General features: G+C 41.5%; 3 protein-coding genes across 3 annotated transcripts; 2 read left to right on the top strand and 1 right to left on the bottom strand.

The window, feature by feature from the left end:
* The first annotated feature begins 3,155 nt into the window (after positions 1 to 3,155).
* On the top strand, positions 3,156 to 4,777 carry LOC131259444 (senecionine N-oxygenase-like). Its single transcript, XM_058260944.1, has 2 exons — positions 3,156 to 3,262; positions 3,353 to 4,777. Exons 1-2 carry the CDS (start codon positions 3,260 to 3,262, stop codon positions 4,673 to 4,675), a joined length of 1,326 nt encoding a protein of 441 aa, XP_058116927.1. The 5' UTR covers positions 3,156 to 3,259; the 3' UTR covers positions 4,676 to 4,777.
* Positions 4,778 to 5,263: 486 nt separating this feature from the next.
* LOC131263850 (senecionine N-oxygenase-like) lies at positions 5,264 to 7,045 on the bottom strand. The gene is made up of 3 exons (XM_058266126.1): positions 6,986 to 7,045; positions 6,248 to 6,640; positions 5,264 to 6,169 (listed from the first exon to the last, which is right to left on the bottom strand). The coding sequence occupies exons 1-3, from the start codon at positions 7,043 to 7,045 to the stop codon at positions 5,264 to 5,266; spliced, it is 1,359 nt and encodes a 452-aa protein (XP_058122109.1).
* Positions 7,046 to 12,076: 5,031 nt separating this feature from the next.
* On the top strand, positions 12,077 to 16,750 carry LOC131259432 (pre-mRNA-splicing factor ATP-dependent RNA helicase PRP16). The gene is made up of 4 exons (XM_058260931.1): positions 12,077 to 12,688; positions 12,754 to 14,915; positions 15,872 to 16,013; positions 16,077 to 16,750. Exons 1-4 carry the CDS (start codon positions 12,111 to 12,113, stop codon positions 16,666 to 16,668), a joined length of 3,474 nt encoding a protein of 1,157 aa, XP_058116914.1. The 5' UTR covers positions 12,077 to 12,110; the 3' UTR covers positions 16,669 to 16,750.
* The last annotated feature ends 1,632 nt before the right edge of the window (positions 16,751 to 18,382 follow it).

Here is an 18,382-nt window from a genome sequence, read left to right as displayed (position 1 = left end):
AGTCTGCAAAGCGTGTGACAGAAAAATCGGGTTTTGACACTTGAAGTGTACCAGTTTTTTAGTATGGTACGCCTAAGGCTGGTGTCATTGCTTTACCGCACGATGTTTTGTCGGACGACAGGTCCGCCAATTTTTCTGTAATTCTTTAAATTCTAAGACGATTAAATGAATTTTATTATTTTTCTCAGATGAAAGGCACAACTCCGAGTTTATAAAGTCCAACTTTGTTGACAGATAAAATCGGATGCGTCCATCCGATAAAATCAAATGATTTTGATTTTGTCGTGCGGAGAAATCGTGCGAACCTTGCAGCTGTCAAATCCCATACATTTTCGTCTGTCAAAAGATCGTGCGGTAAAGCACTGACACCAGCCTAATGTAGTTACGCGGTTAATGAAAAATTTCACCATTCGAATAGGCATCCGACCCAAGGGGATTTTTGAAATATTTCCGGCCCCTGGTCCGACCCGTTTTCGCGTCGAAAACGGGTCGGTCCAGGGCACGATGCGCAGTAAATTTCGACCCGATTTGACGGCGATGTTGACGGGCTGTCAGATTCAAATTTTATGGTGGGTTCAAATTCAAAATGGTGGGTTCGAAAGAAATATCCGTCTAGGTTCAAAAATAATATCCTCTCTAGGTCTGTTTTTCCCTCCTCATTCCTCTATCTTTCCCCCTTCACTCCCCTCTCAGCCTCTACCTGTAATGCACACTTGATTCGATATTCTTTCTTTTTTTTACTGTCGCGGTCATGGTTAACAGTGGTCGTGAATACATTGGAGGTAGCTGTTGAAGAGAAATTTATATTGTATGGTTAGTGAGGATTGAACACTTATCGTTATACATACCATACGATGCGCAGACCGGTTGATCCATCGGCGATGTTGGAAAGTGTCTTGTTGATTGTCTGTTTTATTTTACGTAATGATGGATACATTTTCTCAAAATTGCACGCGCGGAATAAAGTAGGCAGTATAAAATCATGAAACTAGAGGTTGGTAGTTGAACAATTTGACGAAGTTTGTGCAGTTTAATAATGTGCTTGATTTTTTCATTGTGCTGTTTTTTAGGTTTTAACACTTAATTGACAGTGACTGCAGCATGTTTTGCTCAGAAAGCACCCGCCAATAAATTGTTACGAGTGAAAGTATTCATGCTACGACATCCACCGGGACAATCCATGAGAAACCAACCGAAACAACTGAAAACCAGCTCAGGATCATTCCATCGTCACAGTGTTCCTTTTCAAATTCCACCAGCATCGACAAATAACGGTAATTATTGAAATCATGTTACAAAGATAAAACTTTGTATTTGTGCCATTTATAAGACATATACTGTGTATCATTTATTTTTAGCAGGAGCTTTCAACGGCAACCTTCAAAACGATTACATATCATACAGCATCTCAGCCATCGATTTCTGGTAAATGAATCAGAGAACAACTCTTCTTTCATTAGTTGCATGAGTTTTGTAGTCTGCAAGGCTTGCATTATTACTTTACCAGTGTTTCGATTCGCCAGCCCACCAGCAGTCGCTTCATGATGCTAAGATCGATAAGATGCAAACGATCAGCTACCACGACATCCTGGACTATGTAAAAAAAAATTAAATCTTAAAGAGGTGTCATCGTTCTTTGGTGTCCTGGATAGGCGCCTTGCCTGAATCCTCCATCAGTTCGTTGTGTTGCTTGTGTCCCAGAAAATACAATGGTGCGAGCAACGCTGACGTATTGACCTACGACGGTACATTTCTGGCAACTGCTGTGACCTGTGAAAATTAAATGAAAGAAAAATTAAATACATGTGAAATTGACTGCCGATAAGTTTTGTAGTCAACCTGTTATGAATGCTCTTGCTAGAGTGTCTGCAATAATGGCCCTTAGATGTATCGACACATGTTTCCCGTTGATGTTTACTCCATATTCCACGACGTTGTTCATCTCCGTGACCATGAGACGTAAGATGCCTCAACGTTCGTCGGCTTCCTTCTACCACAGAAAATAGTTCTCGTCATCACTGGTACTTTCGGCATCTCATGGATATTACATAATATTGGCCAAAACTCCATGCTGCCACGTCTATGCAATGGTAATCCATCCATTGATATATGTTGGCATGAATAAGTGTTGCATTGCTAAAAAATAAGAAATAAAAATTTGCTATTTACACTCACAATTATAATGCTTCAAAAATGCACTGTTTGAAACAAACTTACCATAGTTGGACAGATAAAAATTTTTCTATTCCATGATACCAATACTGGCCGCCGCTTATTTCCATTATCTCGATCGATGGCTTACGGTTGGTTTCCAATCATGTTCTTGCACTTTTAGGTAAATTTGCTACCTTAGCTTTTTTCAAAAGGTCCAAGATCATATCCACCCTCCAGAGCGTTTCGTTGTTATAAAGCGCCCAATATCTCAGGCAATCTCCGATCGACATGTTCCGAAACAAAATTGATCGTGTTGTTCTTCTCCAGCACTTTCCTCGCAGGAACTGTCGTCCGAATTATTATCAAGTAGTGTTGAAAGCCCCATTTCATCCACATAAACTCCATCTCGATTTTCAACTGGCAGAAATTGCTTCCACAGGTACAGCAGCTACAGCTACAGCTTCGATATTTGCTGAAGATTGCTACGATGCGAACATTTTTTCACGATTATCGGATCGCCGATAGAAAACGGCACTATTTCGCAAACGTTTTAATTCGGGTTGCCGCCGCATTTTCACAGGATTTATGAAATAAAATATACACCAAGTATTTACAACACACTGCACGACCGTTTGTTTCAAAATGTAAACAATTCCTCAACGGGCTTATGCTCACACGCACAAGTCTATGCTGTTGGGAACATAACGCGAGAGAAAAGGACGGAACGATAGAGCAGACAGCATTTAGATTGTCATCAGGAAGTAAGGGGTATGACAAACGGTGGCGGAGTGGTTGCGGGGTAGCTCTCCGGACGTGGAGGGGTTTTTTTGTATGAAACTTTCATGGGTTCGGGTCGAAACGTCAATTTGGCGCTCCTTGGGCGAATAAACACCCTAAAATGTCCAAAATGTTGCTTGGGAGTAGCAGACTAGTACACGAATGCCCTGTTTGTCAACACTTATCAGCTGATCGCTTTTATGGAATTTTGGGAGTCGTCATCAAGCTTCGTCTGCTTCAATCGTGAAATAACGGCAAAGCTTGCTAGATGTGTGGAAGATAAGGTGGTTCGACCCTCGGTCTGCAATTGTAATGCTGAAATAGTACAATGGTAGGTATCAAGAGGTAAATGCAGTGTTAGTTATTTCTTTTAAACAAACTTAATTGATAAAAAAGATTAAATGCCATCTGCTATTTTCAGCAAAATCGATACTGTATCATCGGCGCTGGGGCTTCCGGTATATGTTCTGCCAAGACAGCACTAGATGCTGGTGGCCGTGTGACTGTATACGAAAGAACCGATCGGATTGGAGGCACCTGGGTGTACACCGAAGATGTAGGTACCGATCGGTACGGACTGCCGGTGCATTCCAGTATGTACGAAGGGCTGAAAACGAACCTTCCGAAGGAAATTATGGGATTTCCTGGCTACGAAATGCCAGAACAAGATGCATCCTACGTTCGATCGGATGAAGTGTTGCAATTTCTTCAAGATTATTCCGATTTTTACGATGTTACCGAGAGGATCAACTTTGCACATCTAGTGGAGGAAGTAAAACCAGCCACGGATGGCTCCAATGGATGGACCGTACGGATAAGGAATCTCACCGATGAGTCAATCAATACGCAATCGTTCGACTTTGTATTGATTTGCAACGGACATTACCATACACCTCACATTCCCGAGTATGTTGGTCGTGAAAATTTTCGTGGCATGCAGCTACACAGTCATGACTATCGTAAGCCGGACATCTTTCGAGGACAAAATGTATTGGTGATTGGGGCTGGTCCGAGTGGAACGGATCTGACCTTGGAAGCTGCAAAACAGGCGAAAACCGTCTACTTCAGTCATCATGTACCGGAGAAGTTAAAAAATCTGATTTATCCCACCAATGTCATTCAGGTGCCAGACGTACTTCGCATTCATCAAGATTCCGTCGAGTTCCAGGATGGGTGTAACCACCAGATCACCGTCATTTTCTACTGTACTGGATATCGATACAGTTTTCCATTTCTACATCCCGACTGTGGTGTAGATGTGGACGATAATTGGGTTCGGCCACTGTATAAACATGTGCTGAACATAAACCATCCGACAATGGCCTTTATTGGGCTACCGTTTTACGTTTGTGCTACGCTTATGTTCGAATTGCAGGCTCGATTTTGTGTAGCGTTTTACAGTGGACGACTTTCAATGCCCAAGAAGACGGAAATGCTCGATGATCACGAGTGTGAGATGAACGAGCGGAGGAGCAGAGGGTTAAAGAAACGACAGGCGCACATGATGGGTGCCGACTATCAGGGATCGTACTATCGATCCCTTGCGCATCGTGCACAGATCACTCCAATACCGGAAGTTATGACGGATATACATATAGATAGCGGAAAAAGAAAAAAGGAAGATTTACAAAATTATCGAAACGACGTCTATAGAATTGTGGACGATAAAACGTTTGTGAAGTGTCATGTTTCAGAGTTAAATAACTTGATGGAGAATCTTGCTCTTAAAAAAGCGATGAATTAAACGGAAAAGTTGTGTCTGTATCGGTTTTTGATATTAGATTGGTTTTATAATACGGAAAAGGTGTAATTATTTGCTTGTTTATTTCCAAACTACGCCTCAATAAAGAAGTTATTGAAGAATATTGGGGAGATCAAAGAAAAGAAAGAAAAAAAAGGATGAGCAAAGGTAAATAGAAGAAAATGGTAAAAGAGTAAATGAGGCCCCGCACCCCTTGGTTGATTGCGTAGCCGAAATTAACGGTACACACTACGGTTCAAATACTCGTAGGTTGAATTTAACGAATTAATGTATCACCAATTGCATACATTCAGTTTAAACGTCCACAAGAGGTGTAGCCACGATCGAAAACATGGCGGCCGGGGCCTCATTTACTCTTTTACCAAGAAAATTTGTTGTACATATATTATGCGAATTTTAAATAAAAAAAGGAGTCGAGACTGTTCGAAATTGGAAAAAATGTTCGACATTCAACATAAAATTTATTTTTGAACATTACGATTCTATCTATATCGGATGAAATAAATTCCGCCAGTTATAACTTCGTTCAGATGCTAATAGACTCGCAAGCTTGAGCTTGAAGTTATGATTTCAAGCTACTCCCGCAGCGTTGCTATTATTATCAGGAATCTTAATCTTCATAAAATGTTCATCATCAATCACGCGATATTCGTAGGATCTGAAATTGACATCCTCCTTCTTGCTGTTAATACAATCAGCGTGCATTTTGGCCAGCACCGGTTTCAACGAGTCTATTTCAGCAATTTGCGCCAGGTCATCATAATACCGTTGTTGTAAATCACCAGCTAGCATGTGTGTCAACTTGCCAGTTAAACCACGTGTCTGTCGTTCTGCATTCTCCCGTTGCCATGCCGCAAACATCTCCTCACGGCTAGGCAGTTCCTTTGCTCCACTGTAAAATTTCAGACAAAATCTTGCCTGTTGGTCCATCATGAGCATCAGGCACGCGTTGAACGGCAACCCGATAAACGCCATCGTCGGTTGGTTTATGTTGATACAATGATAATACAGCGGAGTGATGGCGTTATTGTGCACTGCTACGCCACAGTCTATGGAGATGAACGGTACCGAATAACGATACCCCGTACAGTAGATGATAACGTCAATATCTTCGTAGCTACCGTCAACAAAAATCACTCCAGATGGGATTAGTTTCGCAATTTCTGGTTTTTGTATAACTCGGTCGCCCGTATGCAAGGGATCTTTTGAGCGATGGCTTAGAATGGTTTTGCTAGCATGTAATGCTACATCTGGGGCAATGTCGACTCCACTATGGCCACCTCCAACTATCAGGACCCGATCGTCAAGGTAGTGTTCGCTACGACGGTAGTCTTTGCTATGCAGCTGACGCCCTCGGAATGTTTCCCTACCGAGGAAGTCCGGTATTACCGGTGAGTTGTAGTGACCATTGCAGACCATAACGAAATCAAAGTTATAGTTATGGTAACGGTCATTGGGTAAATCTTTAACCAGAACCTGTGTAGTAGAATAAGAACAGAAATGTGACCGTACATTAACTCGTGAATAAAACTTCAACGCTAACGCTACACTCACGTCCCACATATTATGCTGGAAATTTCTAGTCACTCGTACCACCTGTTGCTCAAACTTGATCACTTTTTTCAGTTGATGCTTTTCAACGTAACCGTTTAGTTGTTTGGCAACGTCCACCAATCCGACGAAGGTACTCGCTTTCTCATCGATTGGATAGTCCGGATAGCCCATTCCTTGCTTAACCAAATTGGTTTGCAAGTTCGCGTACATGCACGTTATATCAATGCCGTTATGGTCCTGTCCGGTGTAATCAGTGTAATTCCACAGTCCTCCAATTTGTTGAGTTTGCTCGAAAACAGTCACTTCGGAGTTATCATCCAGAGCCAGGGCATGTCTGGCGGTGCATAGCCCTGCCGGTCCGGCACCAATAATGCAAAATCTCTTCGATTTACTCTAAAACATCATTTTCAATGTACCATTGTATGAACATTTTATGTCAAACATCCCATACTCACCATCGGAGAGCACATTCGCAACTAAAAAACGAACGGTATCTCGAACAACACTGATGGACAGTCAAATGTTGATAAGCCGGGTGACCCAAGGCGATTAACACCAATTGGTGATTTTTTTTCTATTAGTATTTGTAGTCACCAGCTGGTCCACTTAACTTTGAATTAACTCGAACTGAGCCAAGTTTAAGGTGATATACATTAATTTATTTATAGAAGTGTCTGTAATATTGCATTGTACAAACTATCTATGAATGTGTGTTTATTCTGTTTTTTCTACTCATACTTGTATCGCCTGCTTTGTGATAAGTACTATCTTTACCAATATTTCGAAGAATTCCGCCATTTATACTTATCTTACCATTGCGTATGTTCCCACGTGGTGTCTACATGCGTCCATCAAACATCGAACACAATAGGCGACTTCATTGCAAAACAGAAGAACGCAAAAACTTTGCCCAAGTCATCTATTAATTCTTTAAATCTTAATTTCTCATAGAAATAGGCATAGGGATCGTCGACAACGAAATAGCAGCAAACAAAATAACAGACAAGTACAGCTACAATGATGCAACCCAAAACGCCAAACTATTCATGATACGGAAAGCTAAAGACTGGTTGAGATTATCCGTTTCAATATAAATGTTCCGTTATAGTTAATTCGTTGAGTGGATGTTGTATGAAAACACACATCACACCTGCCACGCTAAGAAAGAATGAGTTTTTCCGTAGTTACCTACGTAGACGTTCAACCGAACTACCCATATAGTCCATACATTTTGTATGGGAGATTCCGTTTCCGTGTACTTCAGACAAAATAACTTTTTATCTAGACGTCGGATTGATTTGAAATTTTCAGTAAAGATACTTGAGGGTGTTTTCTAAAATATTGTATGATTTTTATAATGTTACAAATTCATTAAGTATATTAATTTTAGGTACCAACAAATTTCACCCTTCACATCTATAACCCAAACCTGTGTAGCTCCAACATTTTAGATAGGAGTTTTCATTTTCTGTGTTTCAGTATGCGTATCTTTGATCATTGAATCTTAATTAATTGAAATTTTCAGAATTTAATTCTATTTTTTTTTCAAAACTGATGTAGAAATGTTAAATGTTCAAAAAGAATAGTTCCATTCGGAAACACGAATCCTTTAATTTAAGCAATTATGCCTTTCGTTTAGGTCTTACAATCTTAATGTTATCTTAAAAACAAGTATGCTACACATCATTTTGTTCAGAAAATGTGCGCCAAAAACACGTTTATTAATCCGCTTCTATTCGACTATGTATGTGATTCGAGGTACAAAAAAAGCTAAGTAACTCGGGGTCCACACTACAGCGCGACGTTCCGTCACGAAACGCGACGTCGCCTGACAGGCGGCCGAACTCCATACAAAAAAAATGTCGCACAAATCGCGCTAGTGTAGAAACAGCGAAAAACGCGACGTCACGCTAGCTCTTGTCACTCGGGGTCCACACTACAGCGCGACGTCGCCTGACAGGAACTGAACTCCATATAAAAAAAACCTTGCGCGATGCCGCGCGAGTCGCGCTGGATTTTTTTTGCATGGAGTTCAGCGCCTGTCAGGCGACGTCGCGCTGTAGTGTGGACCCCGAGTCAAATGTCAATTCGAAATGTAAACAAACCAACAGCAGGACAAAACGTAAACAAACCGAATCACAAACGCGAACAAAACGAGCAATATTCTTCACGAAACATCGGATTTTTCGTTGTACTACTTATTTCTAGACTTCACAAATGTAATTCAGTCATCAAACTCAGTTTTAATTGATATTTTTACCAAAGTTTTTTTGGGTGCCGAAACATACCCGGTTGACAGAAATTGACATTGTTGCTGGTACTATGTAGTTCCAGCAAGAGTCCCAGCAATCTGCCATGGAAAAACTTGCTGGTACTACATGACAGCTGCAAAAAATTTGAATTTTTGTCAACCGGGTGCTCTTCAACAAGTAGGAGATGATGTGGAAATACATACTTCCTACGGTGGGGCAAATATCGTCGATGGTTGTTTTAGGTGGTTTTATCAGTGAATTTCAAATGTAGAAGCGCCAAACTCACTCAGGGTGCATAAAATACGTAGCTAAACAAATATCATGCATTACTACCTCAAAATTCAATTAAAAATTTTAGCCGAGTTTGCGCCCCAATGTGATACATATTTCCACATACTCTCCTACCTCTGTCGCGCTTGGCTTGCGCGATTGTTCTGCCGAAACTGGGCTACTTTTGAAACGGGACGTCGCGCTGCAGTGTGGACCCCAGTAAAAGTGAGGGTTATGGAAAAACTCAATCCTTACTCGGGGTCCACTCTACAGCGCGACGTCCCGTTTCAAAAGTAGCCCAGTTTCGGCAGAACAATCGCGCAAGCCAAGCGCGACAGAGGTAGGGGAGTATGTGGAAATATGTATCACATAGGGGCGCAAACTCGGCTAAAATTGTTTGTTGAATTATGAGGTAGTAATGCATGATATTTGTTTAGCTACGTATTTTATGCACCCTGAGTGAGTTTGGCGCTTCTACATTTGAAATTCACTGAGAAAAGAAACTAAAACAAACATCGACGATATTTGCCCCACCGTAGGAGGTATATATTTTCCGTCATCTCCTAGTTGTTGAAGAGCAGTTTGTTTACGTTTCGGTACCCGAAAAAACTTTGGTAAAAATAATTAAAACGAAGTTTCATAACTGAATTACATTTGTAAAGTGTAGAAATAAGTAGTACAACGAAAAATCCGATGTTTCGGGGAAAATATTGCTCGTTTTGTTCGCGTTTGTGTTTCGGTTTGGTTACGATTTGTCCAGCTGTTGGTTTGTTTACGTTTTGAATTGACATTGGACAAGTGTTAGCGCGACGTCGCGTTTTTCGCTTTTTCTACACTAGGCATCGTCTAGCGCGATTTGTGCGACACTTTTTTTGTATGGAGTTCAGCCGCCTGTCAGGCGACGTCGCGTTTTGTGACGGAGCGTCGCGCTGTAGTGTGGACCCCGAGTTAGAATAGATAAAAACAGAACAGACGCATACAAGAATTACTAGGAACAACATTCCCGACGAAAAAAGAATAAAATAACGGAAAAAATTGTTTCCAGTTGAAGCATGAAGCGAGCGAAAGTTTATTAATTTCTACAATATTTTTTGCAACTTTACATAAAATTTCGAGTAGTTGAGAATCTATGTGCAAAGATATCAGTACTAAAATACATAAAAGGCAAACTACTATGTAAAAAGCATGAACTACACAGATAAATGGTTGTAGATGTGAAGGGTGAATGAAACTTAATGAATTTTTAAAATTATAAAAACTATACAATATTTTGAAAAACACCCTCAAGTATCTTCACTGAAAATTTCAAACCGATCCGACGTCTAAATAAAAAAATATTTGGTCTGAAGTACATACAGGAAAACGGAATCTCCCATACAGAACGTTTGGAGTACTCGGCAACGGATGAACATTTGAGGGGTATCAACCGAAAAACGTGAATGAAAATTATTTAAATTCCTTGAAAAAAAATGTGTTCTTTAGCACTACGATAGAAAATAAGTTTTTCTAGGCAGTCAAAATAAAATTCCACAAACTACCCAGGGTGAAATTTTTTGAAACCTGAAATTAACATGCTTAATACCCTTATTAGACGAGGGCTTTTATACCCTTATTAGACCTTATTGGGAGATACATTCCTTCCTCAATATCGGAATCAGGCATGACCGGTTCCGATTTTCTTTCGACTGGAATTTATATGTCAAAGTGGCGATTGGTTTACTTTTTGCTTTGTTGTTGAATCCTGAGAGATTCATGAATCCTGAGAGATTCATGAATCCTGAGAGATTCATTAATCTCGAGAGATTCATGAATCCTGAGAGATTCATTAATCTCGAGAGATTCATGAATCCTGAGAGATTCATGAATCCTTAGAGATTGAATGAATCCTTAGAGATTCATGAATCTTCATGAATCTTCATGAATCCCCAAAGATTCATGAATCCTCATGAATCCCCAAAGATTCATGAATCTTTCGTTCAGAGATTCAGATTCATTAATTTTGTTGAAAGATTCATTCAGATTCATGAATCTGAATCTGAAATACACAACTCTAGAAAAAACCCATTTTGTGGAACTTTGCGTTATTACACGAGCGGACATTATTTATATGTCAAACGCCCTGCCAGAGCCTTATTTCAATTCCTTCGAATTTTTTTTTGTTTAGCAAAACGATAGAAAATAAGTTTTTCTCGGGGGTCCGCGACAGCCGAGCGGTAGCGCCGGTTAGAAAATCGGCCCATGAGCGCCGGGGCTCACCACCTCGACGGCGTGGGTTCGAATCCCAACCGAGACCGGACCCTCCCCTGTACGAGAGGACTGATTTTCCACGTACAACAGGGAAACAAGTCTCGTAAGCCCTTAACGGGCAGGCATGACCAAGAGGTCGTTACGCCAAGAAGAAGAAGAACAAGGCTTTCTAAAAGTTTCATGCCGATACGTCAATCCAATCAAAAGTTAGAACAAAAAAACACTCCGGTTAAGTGGTTGAACGGGTAACGGTTAAAGAATCTTTATTTTAGGTACAGTCGACTCTCGATAATTCAAAGTTGGAGGGACCCAGAAAAAAGTACGATTTATCGAGAGTTCGAATTATCAAGAGTGGTAGGAAATAAGCAGCTACGGTTGGTGAGTTATGAACTAGAAATAAGTATGCGTGTATTGATTTACTTTATGCCTTTACCCACCGTTTTCGCTAACTGTTTTTTATTTACTTTTCTTTGTGCACCTTCCTACAAAGCATGTGTGCCCCAAATATGTCCGTCAGCCCGTCTACACCATGTAATCTAATTCGGACGAAAATCTTCGTCCCCGTTCAACAGAATGTTACGGGGGGTTACCCGCAATGTGGCGCGTTCTATCACGTTGCAACTTGTTCAGAACTTCGAATTGTTGCGAGTTGAGTGGATAGTGGACAGCTTCGAATTACCGCGTGAAGAGAGCAACCTAGCTTCGAATTTTACTTCGCTTTATCGAGTGTACCAAATCGTATTTTTTTTATTCGAAATAGTGAGAGTTTTCCAAGGGACTACTGATATAGGCAGGCGCGTCGGCCAGCGCGTGCCGAAAGTGTCCGAAAAGATGTTAGTTTGACAGATTGTAGATCACATTCGGAACACGGACGCGTCGGACGCGCGCCGTCTATTTTCGGCCTTTTAGAACCTACCTTGCATTTTCGTCTGTCAAAACCTGACGCGGTACAGCACTGACACCAACCACTGAATGATGTAACCTACTCGCTCGGTCTTAGACCCTTGATAGGAGTGTCAAACCGTGAATCAAAAGTGTTTTGTTTGGAACATGGTTTGATCGAGAAAGTCTATTTCGCCAAAAATAAGAAAATAATGGAACGATTTACAGCCGTCGAACAACTAACTGACGATAATCCAAAAGGAGCAGGCTCGAGTGGTTTAGTAATACGTAAGGATAAAGGCAAAGATGATATCGTTTTTAAACAACCGCAACCATCGCTGCTGGGATTGGACAAACTCGCCGCTGCTCGTCGTGCGGAACGCAAAACAAACAACAAACTTTCTTTTTACGGACACGAAGTGGAAGACGGGGACGATACTCCAGATGAGAGGAACCACAGTGCTAGGAGTAGCAGGAAGGATTACCCTTCTCCGCGGCATCGTCGGGACCGTGACGACAGAGAAGCCCGGGACCGGGACGAGCGAAGCAAGCGTAGTCGGATGGAACGGGAGCAACACTCGCGAAAGTACAGGGAGCGAGCCGTTGAAACGCCTTCATATGGTGGCGGCGTGAATGAAAAGGCAAGGCAAAAGCTCACCAAAGGATCGTCGGACTGGTATGAGGCAAGTAAGAAAAAGGGTAGCCTATACGCTTCATCCAAGGATATGCACCCTAAGCGTGAACGACATTACACACCGAGCGTACGCGCTGGCTCCGAATCGCGGCGAAGGTAAATATTATGATGCTATCTCTTCAGAACCTCTTTGTCATGCTTTACTTTTATTTTCTTTGCAGTACATTCTCAAGGTACGAACCGAGCACTCCGAGAAGTAAATATCGCTCGAAGCAAACATCCAGCTCTACCTGGTCCGACGGTGAAGATGACGGTGATACGGCAGGACCTCGATCATCGTGGGATTTTCCTACACCAAAGCCATTCTCTGGCACTGAATTTTCCGACGCCGATCGTGAGCAGTGGCAAGAGGAACAGCTTCGTCTCGATCGCGAATGGTACGGCAGTGATGATGAGCGACAGATGAACGAATACTCCGAGCTGAACTCGCAATATCTACAGCAACGTGAGCAGCAGATTCAGTCGCGTAACAACCGCCGAATATCGGCCCAGCAGCGCCAGATCAACAAGGATAACGAGCTGTGGGAGAAGAATCGTCTTCTCACGTCTGGCGTGGTGATGTCGGTTAACGTTAACGAGGACTTCGACGAGGAAGCCCTCGAACGGGTGCATCTGCTAGTGCACCATACCGTACCACCTTTTCTGGACGGACGGATCGTGTTCACCAAGCAGCCGGAGCCCGTAGTGCCAGTCCGTGAGCCGACGGCTGATATGGCGATAAATGCCCGCAAAGGTAGCGCCTTGGTGCGCACCTACCGCGAGCTAAAAGAACGTAAGCGTGCTCAGGCGAAACATTGGAAACTCGGGGGTACAAAGTTGGGCAACATTATGGGCGTTGCGAAGGACAAAGACGATCAGGATCCGGCCGAGGGTGAAGACGGATCGTACGATTCACGCAAGGATCAAAAGTACGCTGATCATATCGATGACAAGCAGGGAGATAGTTTCGAGCATGCCCCACGCCGGAAGACGATCCAACAGCAGCGCCGCTCGCTTCCGGTTTTCGCCGTGCGGCAAGATTTACTAAATATCATACGTGAAAACTCGATCATCATTATCGTCGGTGAAACGGGTAGCGGAAAAACGACACAACTCACGCAGTATCTGCACGAGGACGGATACAGTGCCAACGGGATGATAGGATGCACGCAGCCGCGCCGTGTAGCGGCCATGTCTGTGGCAAAGCGTGTTTCCGACGAGATGGATTGTGCGATGGGACAGGAGGTTGGCTACGCAATCCGCTTCGAAGACTGCACCTCTGAGAAGACGGTCATCAAGTACATGACCGATGGTATTCTGCTGCGAGAAAGCTTACGCGATAAGGAGCTCGACAACTACAGTGTGATCATTATGGACGAGGCGCATGAACGTTCCCTTTCGACGGACGTGTTGTTTGGGCTGCTGAGAGAAATTGTCGCCAAAAGGAGGGACTTGAAGTTGATCGTTACATCCGCTACGATGGATGCGGGAAAATTTTCCAACTTCTTCGGCAATGTACCAACCTTCACTATCCCAGGACGTACGTTCCCGGTGGATGTGTTTTACGCTAAGAATGTGTGCGAGGACTACGTCGATGGTGCGGTGAAACAGGTACTGCAAATCCATCTCCAGCCGACGGAAGGGGACATTTTGGTGTTTCTGCCCGGTCAGGAAGACATCGAGGTGGCCTGTGAGGTGCTGGCGGAACGTTTGGGTGAAATCGATAACGCACCAGCGCTCTCCATTCTTCCCATCTACTCGCAGCTACCGTCCGATTTGCAAGCCAAGATATTCCATCGGTCGTCCGATGGGACGCGCAAGTGTGTCGTAGCCACAAACATTGCGGAAACGTCGCTAACTGTCGACGGTATTTCGTACGTGATCGACGCTGGCTATTGCAAGCTGAAGGTCTATAATCCTCGCATCGGTATGGACGCCCTCCAGATCTATCCCATCTCGCAGGCAAACGCAAACCAACGCTCGGGTCGTGCCGGCCGTACCGGCCCAGGCCAAGCGTTCCGGTTGTACACCGAGCGGCAGTACAAGGACGAGCTGTTACCGCTTACGGTGCCCGAGATTCAGCGCACCAATCTGGCTAATACAGTACTGCTGTTGAAGTCGCTCGGAGTGAGTGATTTGCTTCAGTTCCATTTTATGGATCCACCTCCGCAGGACAACATTCTCAATTCACTGTATCAGCTGTGGATTCTGGGTGCGTTGGACCATACCGGAGCGCTCACTCCGTTGGGTCGACAAATGGCAGAGTTCCCACTGGATCCACCGCAGTGTCAGATGTTAATCGTGGCTAATGAAATGGGATGTAGCGAGGAAATTTTAATCATTGGTAAGTTTTATATATTTTCCTTTCTAATTAATTGGTTTAATTGTTGGTTAAAAGATAAAAAAAAACATACACAAACACAAAGAATTAGACCTGATTGTATCTCTCAATCAGATTAACTTTTGCTCTCACGAAATTTTTTTTTTTGCTTATTTTGTATCTTTCATGTCCTTTTACTGCGCACAACATTTTTTGTTCCCAAATTTAATGGATTTAAGGATTGATTCGCGTTATTTGCGTCACGAGAAATATTAACAAGCTGATATATGTTTAAGCAATGTGTTTGAGATCAAAAATTTCAATTAGATGTCAAAAATGTTTTCAGCTTTTTATGTTATCATTCACTATATTCTATAGAATCTATGAATACATTTTTATTCAAGCACTTTACACGAGCATTAACGAAGTATCAACTTATAAAAAGTTGGAATAATCAATTCGTAAGCATTGATTGTTCATTGCCACTTCGAACAAACACAAAAACGATCCTATATTCAAGTTTTATTTATTTTTCCATCTCATTTAAACACTTAAAATAACTGGTGCCGATAGAATTGCTTAAAATATATTTTCTTTCAATACCGATAGAAATGTTTTCTTTTAGCTTTATAGATATGAATATTCCAGTACATATGTAAAAGTCCAGCATCAATCTTGCTGGAATCGTTTCACAAGAACGAATGATTGCATTCGGAAAGTACCAGATTAGCAAGAATGAAAGGTTTGATAATTCAATTTTTTAATGAAGATCATGATTCATGATTTCATATTATTATACTTATTATTACCTAATAAGAATCATCCCTGACGCGGTATGTCTTATAATATTGTATCAATTAGCAATACACTGCCAAATGGTTTTTAATGCAACCGAAAAATAATTTGTGTGATAAGATTCTACGTGGTGTACGTGTCCTATTGATAGCTATTTTATAACACTGTTTTTTTTTCTTCACTAGTGTCAATGCTGTCGGTGCCGTCAATATTTTATCGGCCTAAAGGACGCGAGGAAGAAGCAGATAGTGTAAGAGAAAAGTTCCAGGTACCTGAGTCGGATCATTTAACGTACCTTAACGTGTACCAGCAGTGGAAGATGAACAAGTAAGTTGAATTAAGGTTAAAATTTCTTACATAAAATAAATAATGGCGTAATCTCCTTTTCAGATATTCGGGCTCATGGTGCAACGAACACTTTATACACGTGAAAGCGATGCGCAAAGTGCGCGAGGTTCGTCAACAGCTCAAAGATATTTACAGTCAACAGCAAAGGCTAACGCTGAAATCGTGCGGCACGGATTGGGATGTGGTGCGGAAGTGTATTTGTTCGGCGTATTTCTACCAAGCTGCACGCCTGAAGGGCATCGGAGAGTACGTAAATTTGCGGACGGGTATGCCTTGCCATCTGCATCCCACCTCTGCACTGTACGGGCTCGGTACCACTCCGGACTACGTCGTGTACCATGAGCTGATCATGACGGCGAAGGAGTACATGCAGTGTGCAACTGCTGTCGACGGTTACTGGTTGGCCGAGCTGGGTCCGATGTTCTTTTCGGTGAAGGAAACGGGCAAAAGCGGTCGCGACAAACGTCGCCAGGCTGTCGAGCATCAGAACGCGATGGAAGTACAGATGCGCGAGGCGCAGCAGCAAATGGAGCAGCGTAAACATGACGAGGAGAAGCTCAAATTCACGATAAAGCAAGAGATCGTTACACCGGGAGCCACACCAAGGCGAACACCGGCCCGAATCGGATTGTAAACATCTGGTATCCAATTGTTCTGTGCTAGTATGTTGAATGGACTTAGGAATAAAGTTAAAACAGAGAATTACCCTTCCTACATTAAAATTACCATAAGTATTTTCTATACTTTCTATATTTATGTTATGCTTATGTTAAATATATAAATTTGGGGTTGCCCATGGCGCAGTGATAGCGCGAAGAAACACCACGCTAGAGGTGCGGGATCGAATCTCGAGTGTGGCACCCCCGGGTATTACGAACGGCTAACCACCAATCTATAATATACCGTCTTTCGGTCACACAAACTCTCTTCGGAGAGAGGCCTTGTCCCACTAGGGGATGTCGTGCCACATAAAAAAAAAAAAAAAAAACCACCAATCTATGGTACACAGTCTTACGGCCACAGTAACTCTCTTCAGGGAGCGCCCATAGTACCACTAGAGGAAATATTGTACCACTTTATTGTGATTTATTTATACCTTGATGTTACATCTAGTGTTGTGCCTTATGAGTCTTTAGACGAGAAATTCATTCATATTGATTGATTAATGAATCTTTTGGGATTTGAATCATAGAAAAATCTTTTGAATCCTCAAGGAATCATCATGACTCTTCTTGATTGTTTCATTGACGGGGATCAAGCGAAAACAAAAATCAAAGAGGGGCCTCTTTTCCTATTTTGTTTAACATCAGTTAATCTTTGGGATTCATGAATCTCTCATTTATTGATTCATTCATCTAAAAAACGAAGCAAGTAACCAATCATGTCTTTCTGAATGTTTTATATACTAAAGCTCCCAACTTTTACTGCAATCATTTTTTTCAAGTGTAATACACATTTTCCTATGTATTAAATTTTGTCATTTGAGAAGGTAGAATCTCCCAAAGAATATTGAACATCCATAAGAAGTTTAATATAATGTTTTAACGCAGGACAAATAATCATCGCAATGGAATTAAAGTATTGGTGGACCATAAATGAATCAATTTTTATTCGAATTCAAATACCTACTTTTAAATTACATTATTCATTTTTCAAATATTCAGCTATGTTTGCCACTGGAGTAATATATAATTACCACAACTCAAGTCTGTCACAACTCGATACACACTACGATATACTAGCAAAAAATGTAAAAACTACCTTGCAACATTGTTCTCGATTTTATTTTTTTCTCATTTTTACACAACTCAACGTAGTATTGTTTTGATAATTTTATCAAAACTCAGTGAAATTAATAATTTCAATATTTTATTAATAATTAGCGCATTATTGGCGGAAAAAGGTGAAGTCATTTTAATTTGCAATACGCAAAGAGAGCTAGAAGCGGAATGATGATCACAACAAACATGGGCAATGTATGAATTTTATTTTTATATATCACATAGACTCCATGCGAAAATACAAATGAACAGTAAACTTGGCAAAGAAATTACCTTTTTTAATAAAATTAATATTGAAAACTTAAGTTGCAGTAGAAAAGGTCTCAATGAAATAATTTTTCAGTCACATTTTGTATTGTTTTCTGCAATGTAATAGATCCTATAAATTGAATTAAATTTTGTTAAAATTGAAAATTGTTCAAAACGACAACAAAATGGTGCAAATCAACACATGGCAAAGCAGTTTACTAAAAATGCTAAATTATAAGGTTCGTAGAAGCGTTAATCGCTTTTTTAGATAATAGGGATTGAAATCCTGGCTGAGGGTTCCCCATGTCTACGAAATAT

The sequence above is a fragment of the Anopheles coustani genome, chromosome 3, assembly GCF_943734705.1.
Source record: "Anopheles coustani chromosome 3, idAnoCousDA_361_x.2, whole genome shotgun sequence".
NCBI lineage: Eukaryota > Metazoa > Arthropoda > Insecta > Diptera > Culicidae > Anopheles > Anopheles coustani.
This window is presented reverse-complemented; position numbering and strand designations above follow the sequence as displayed.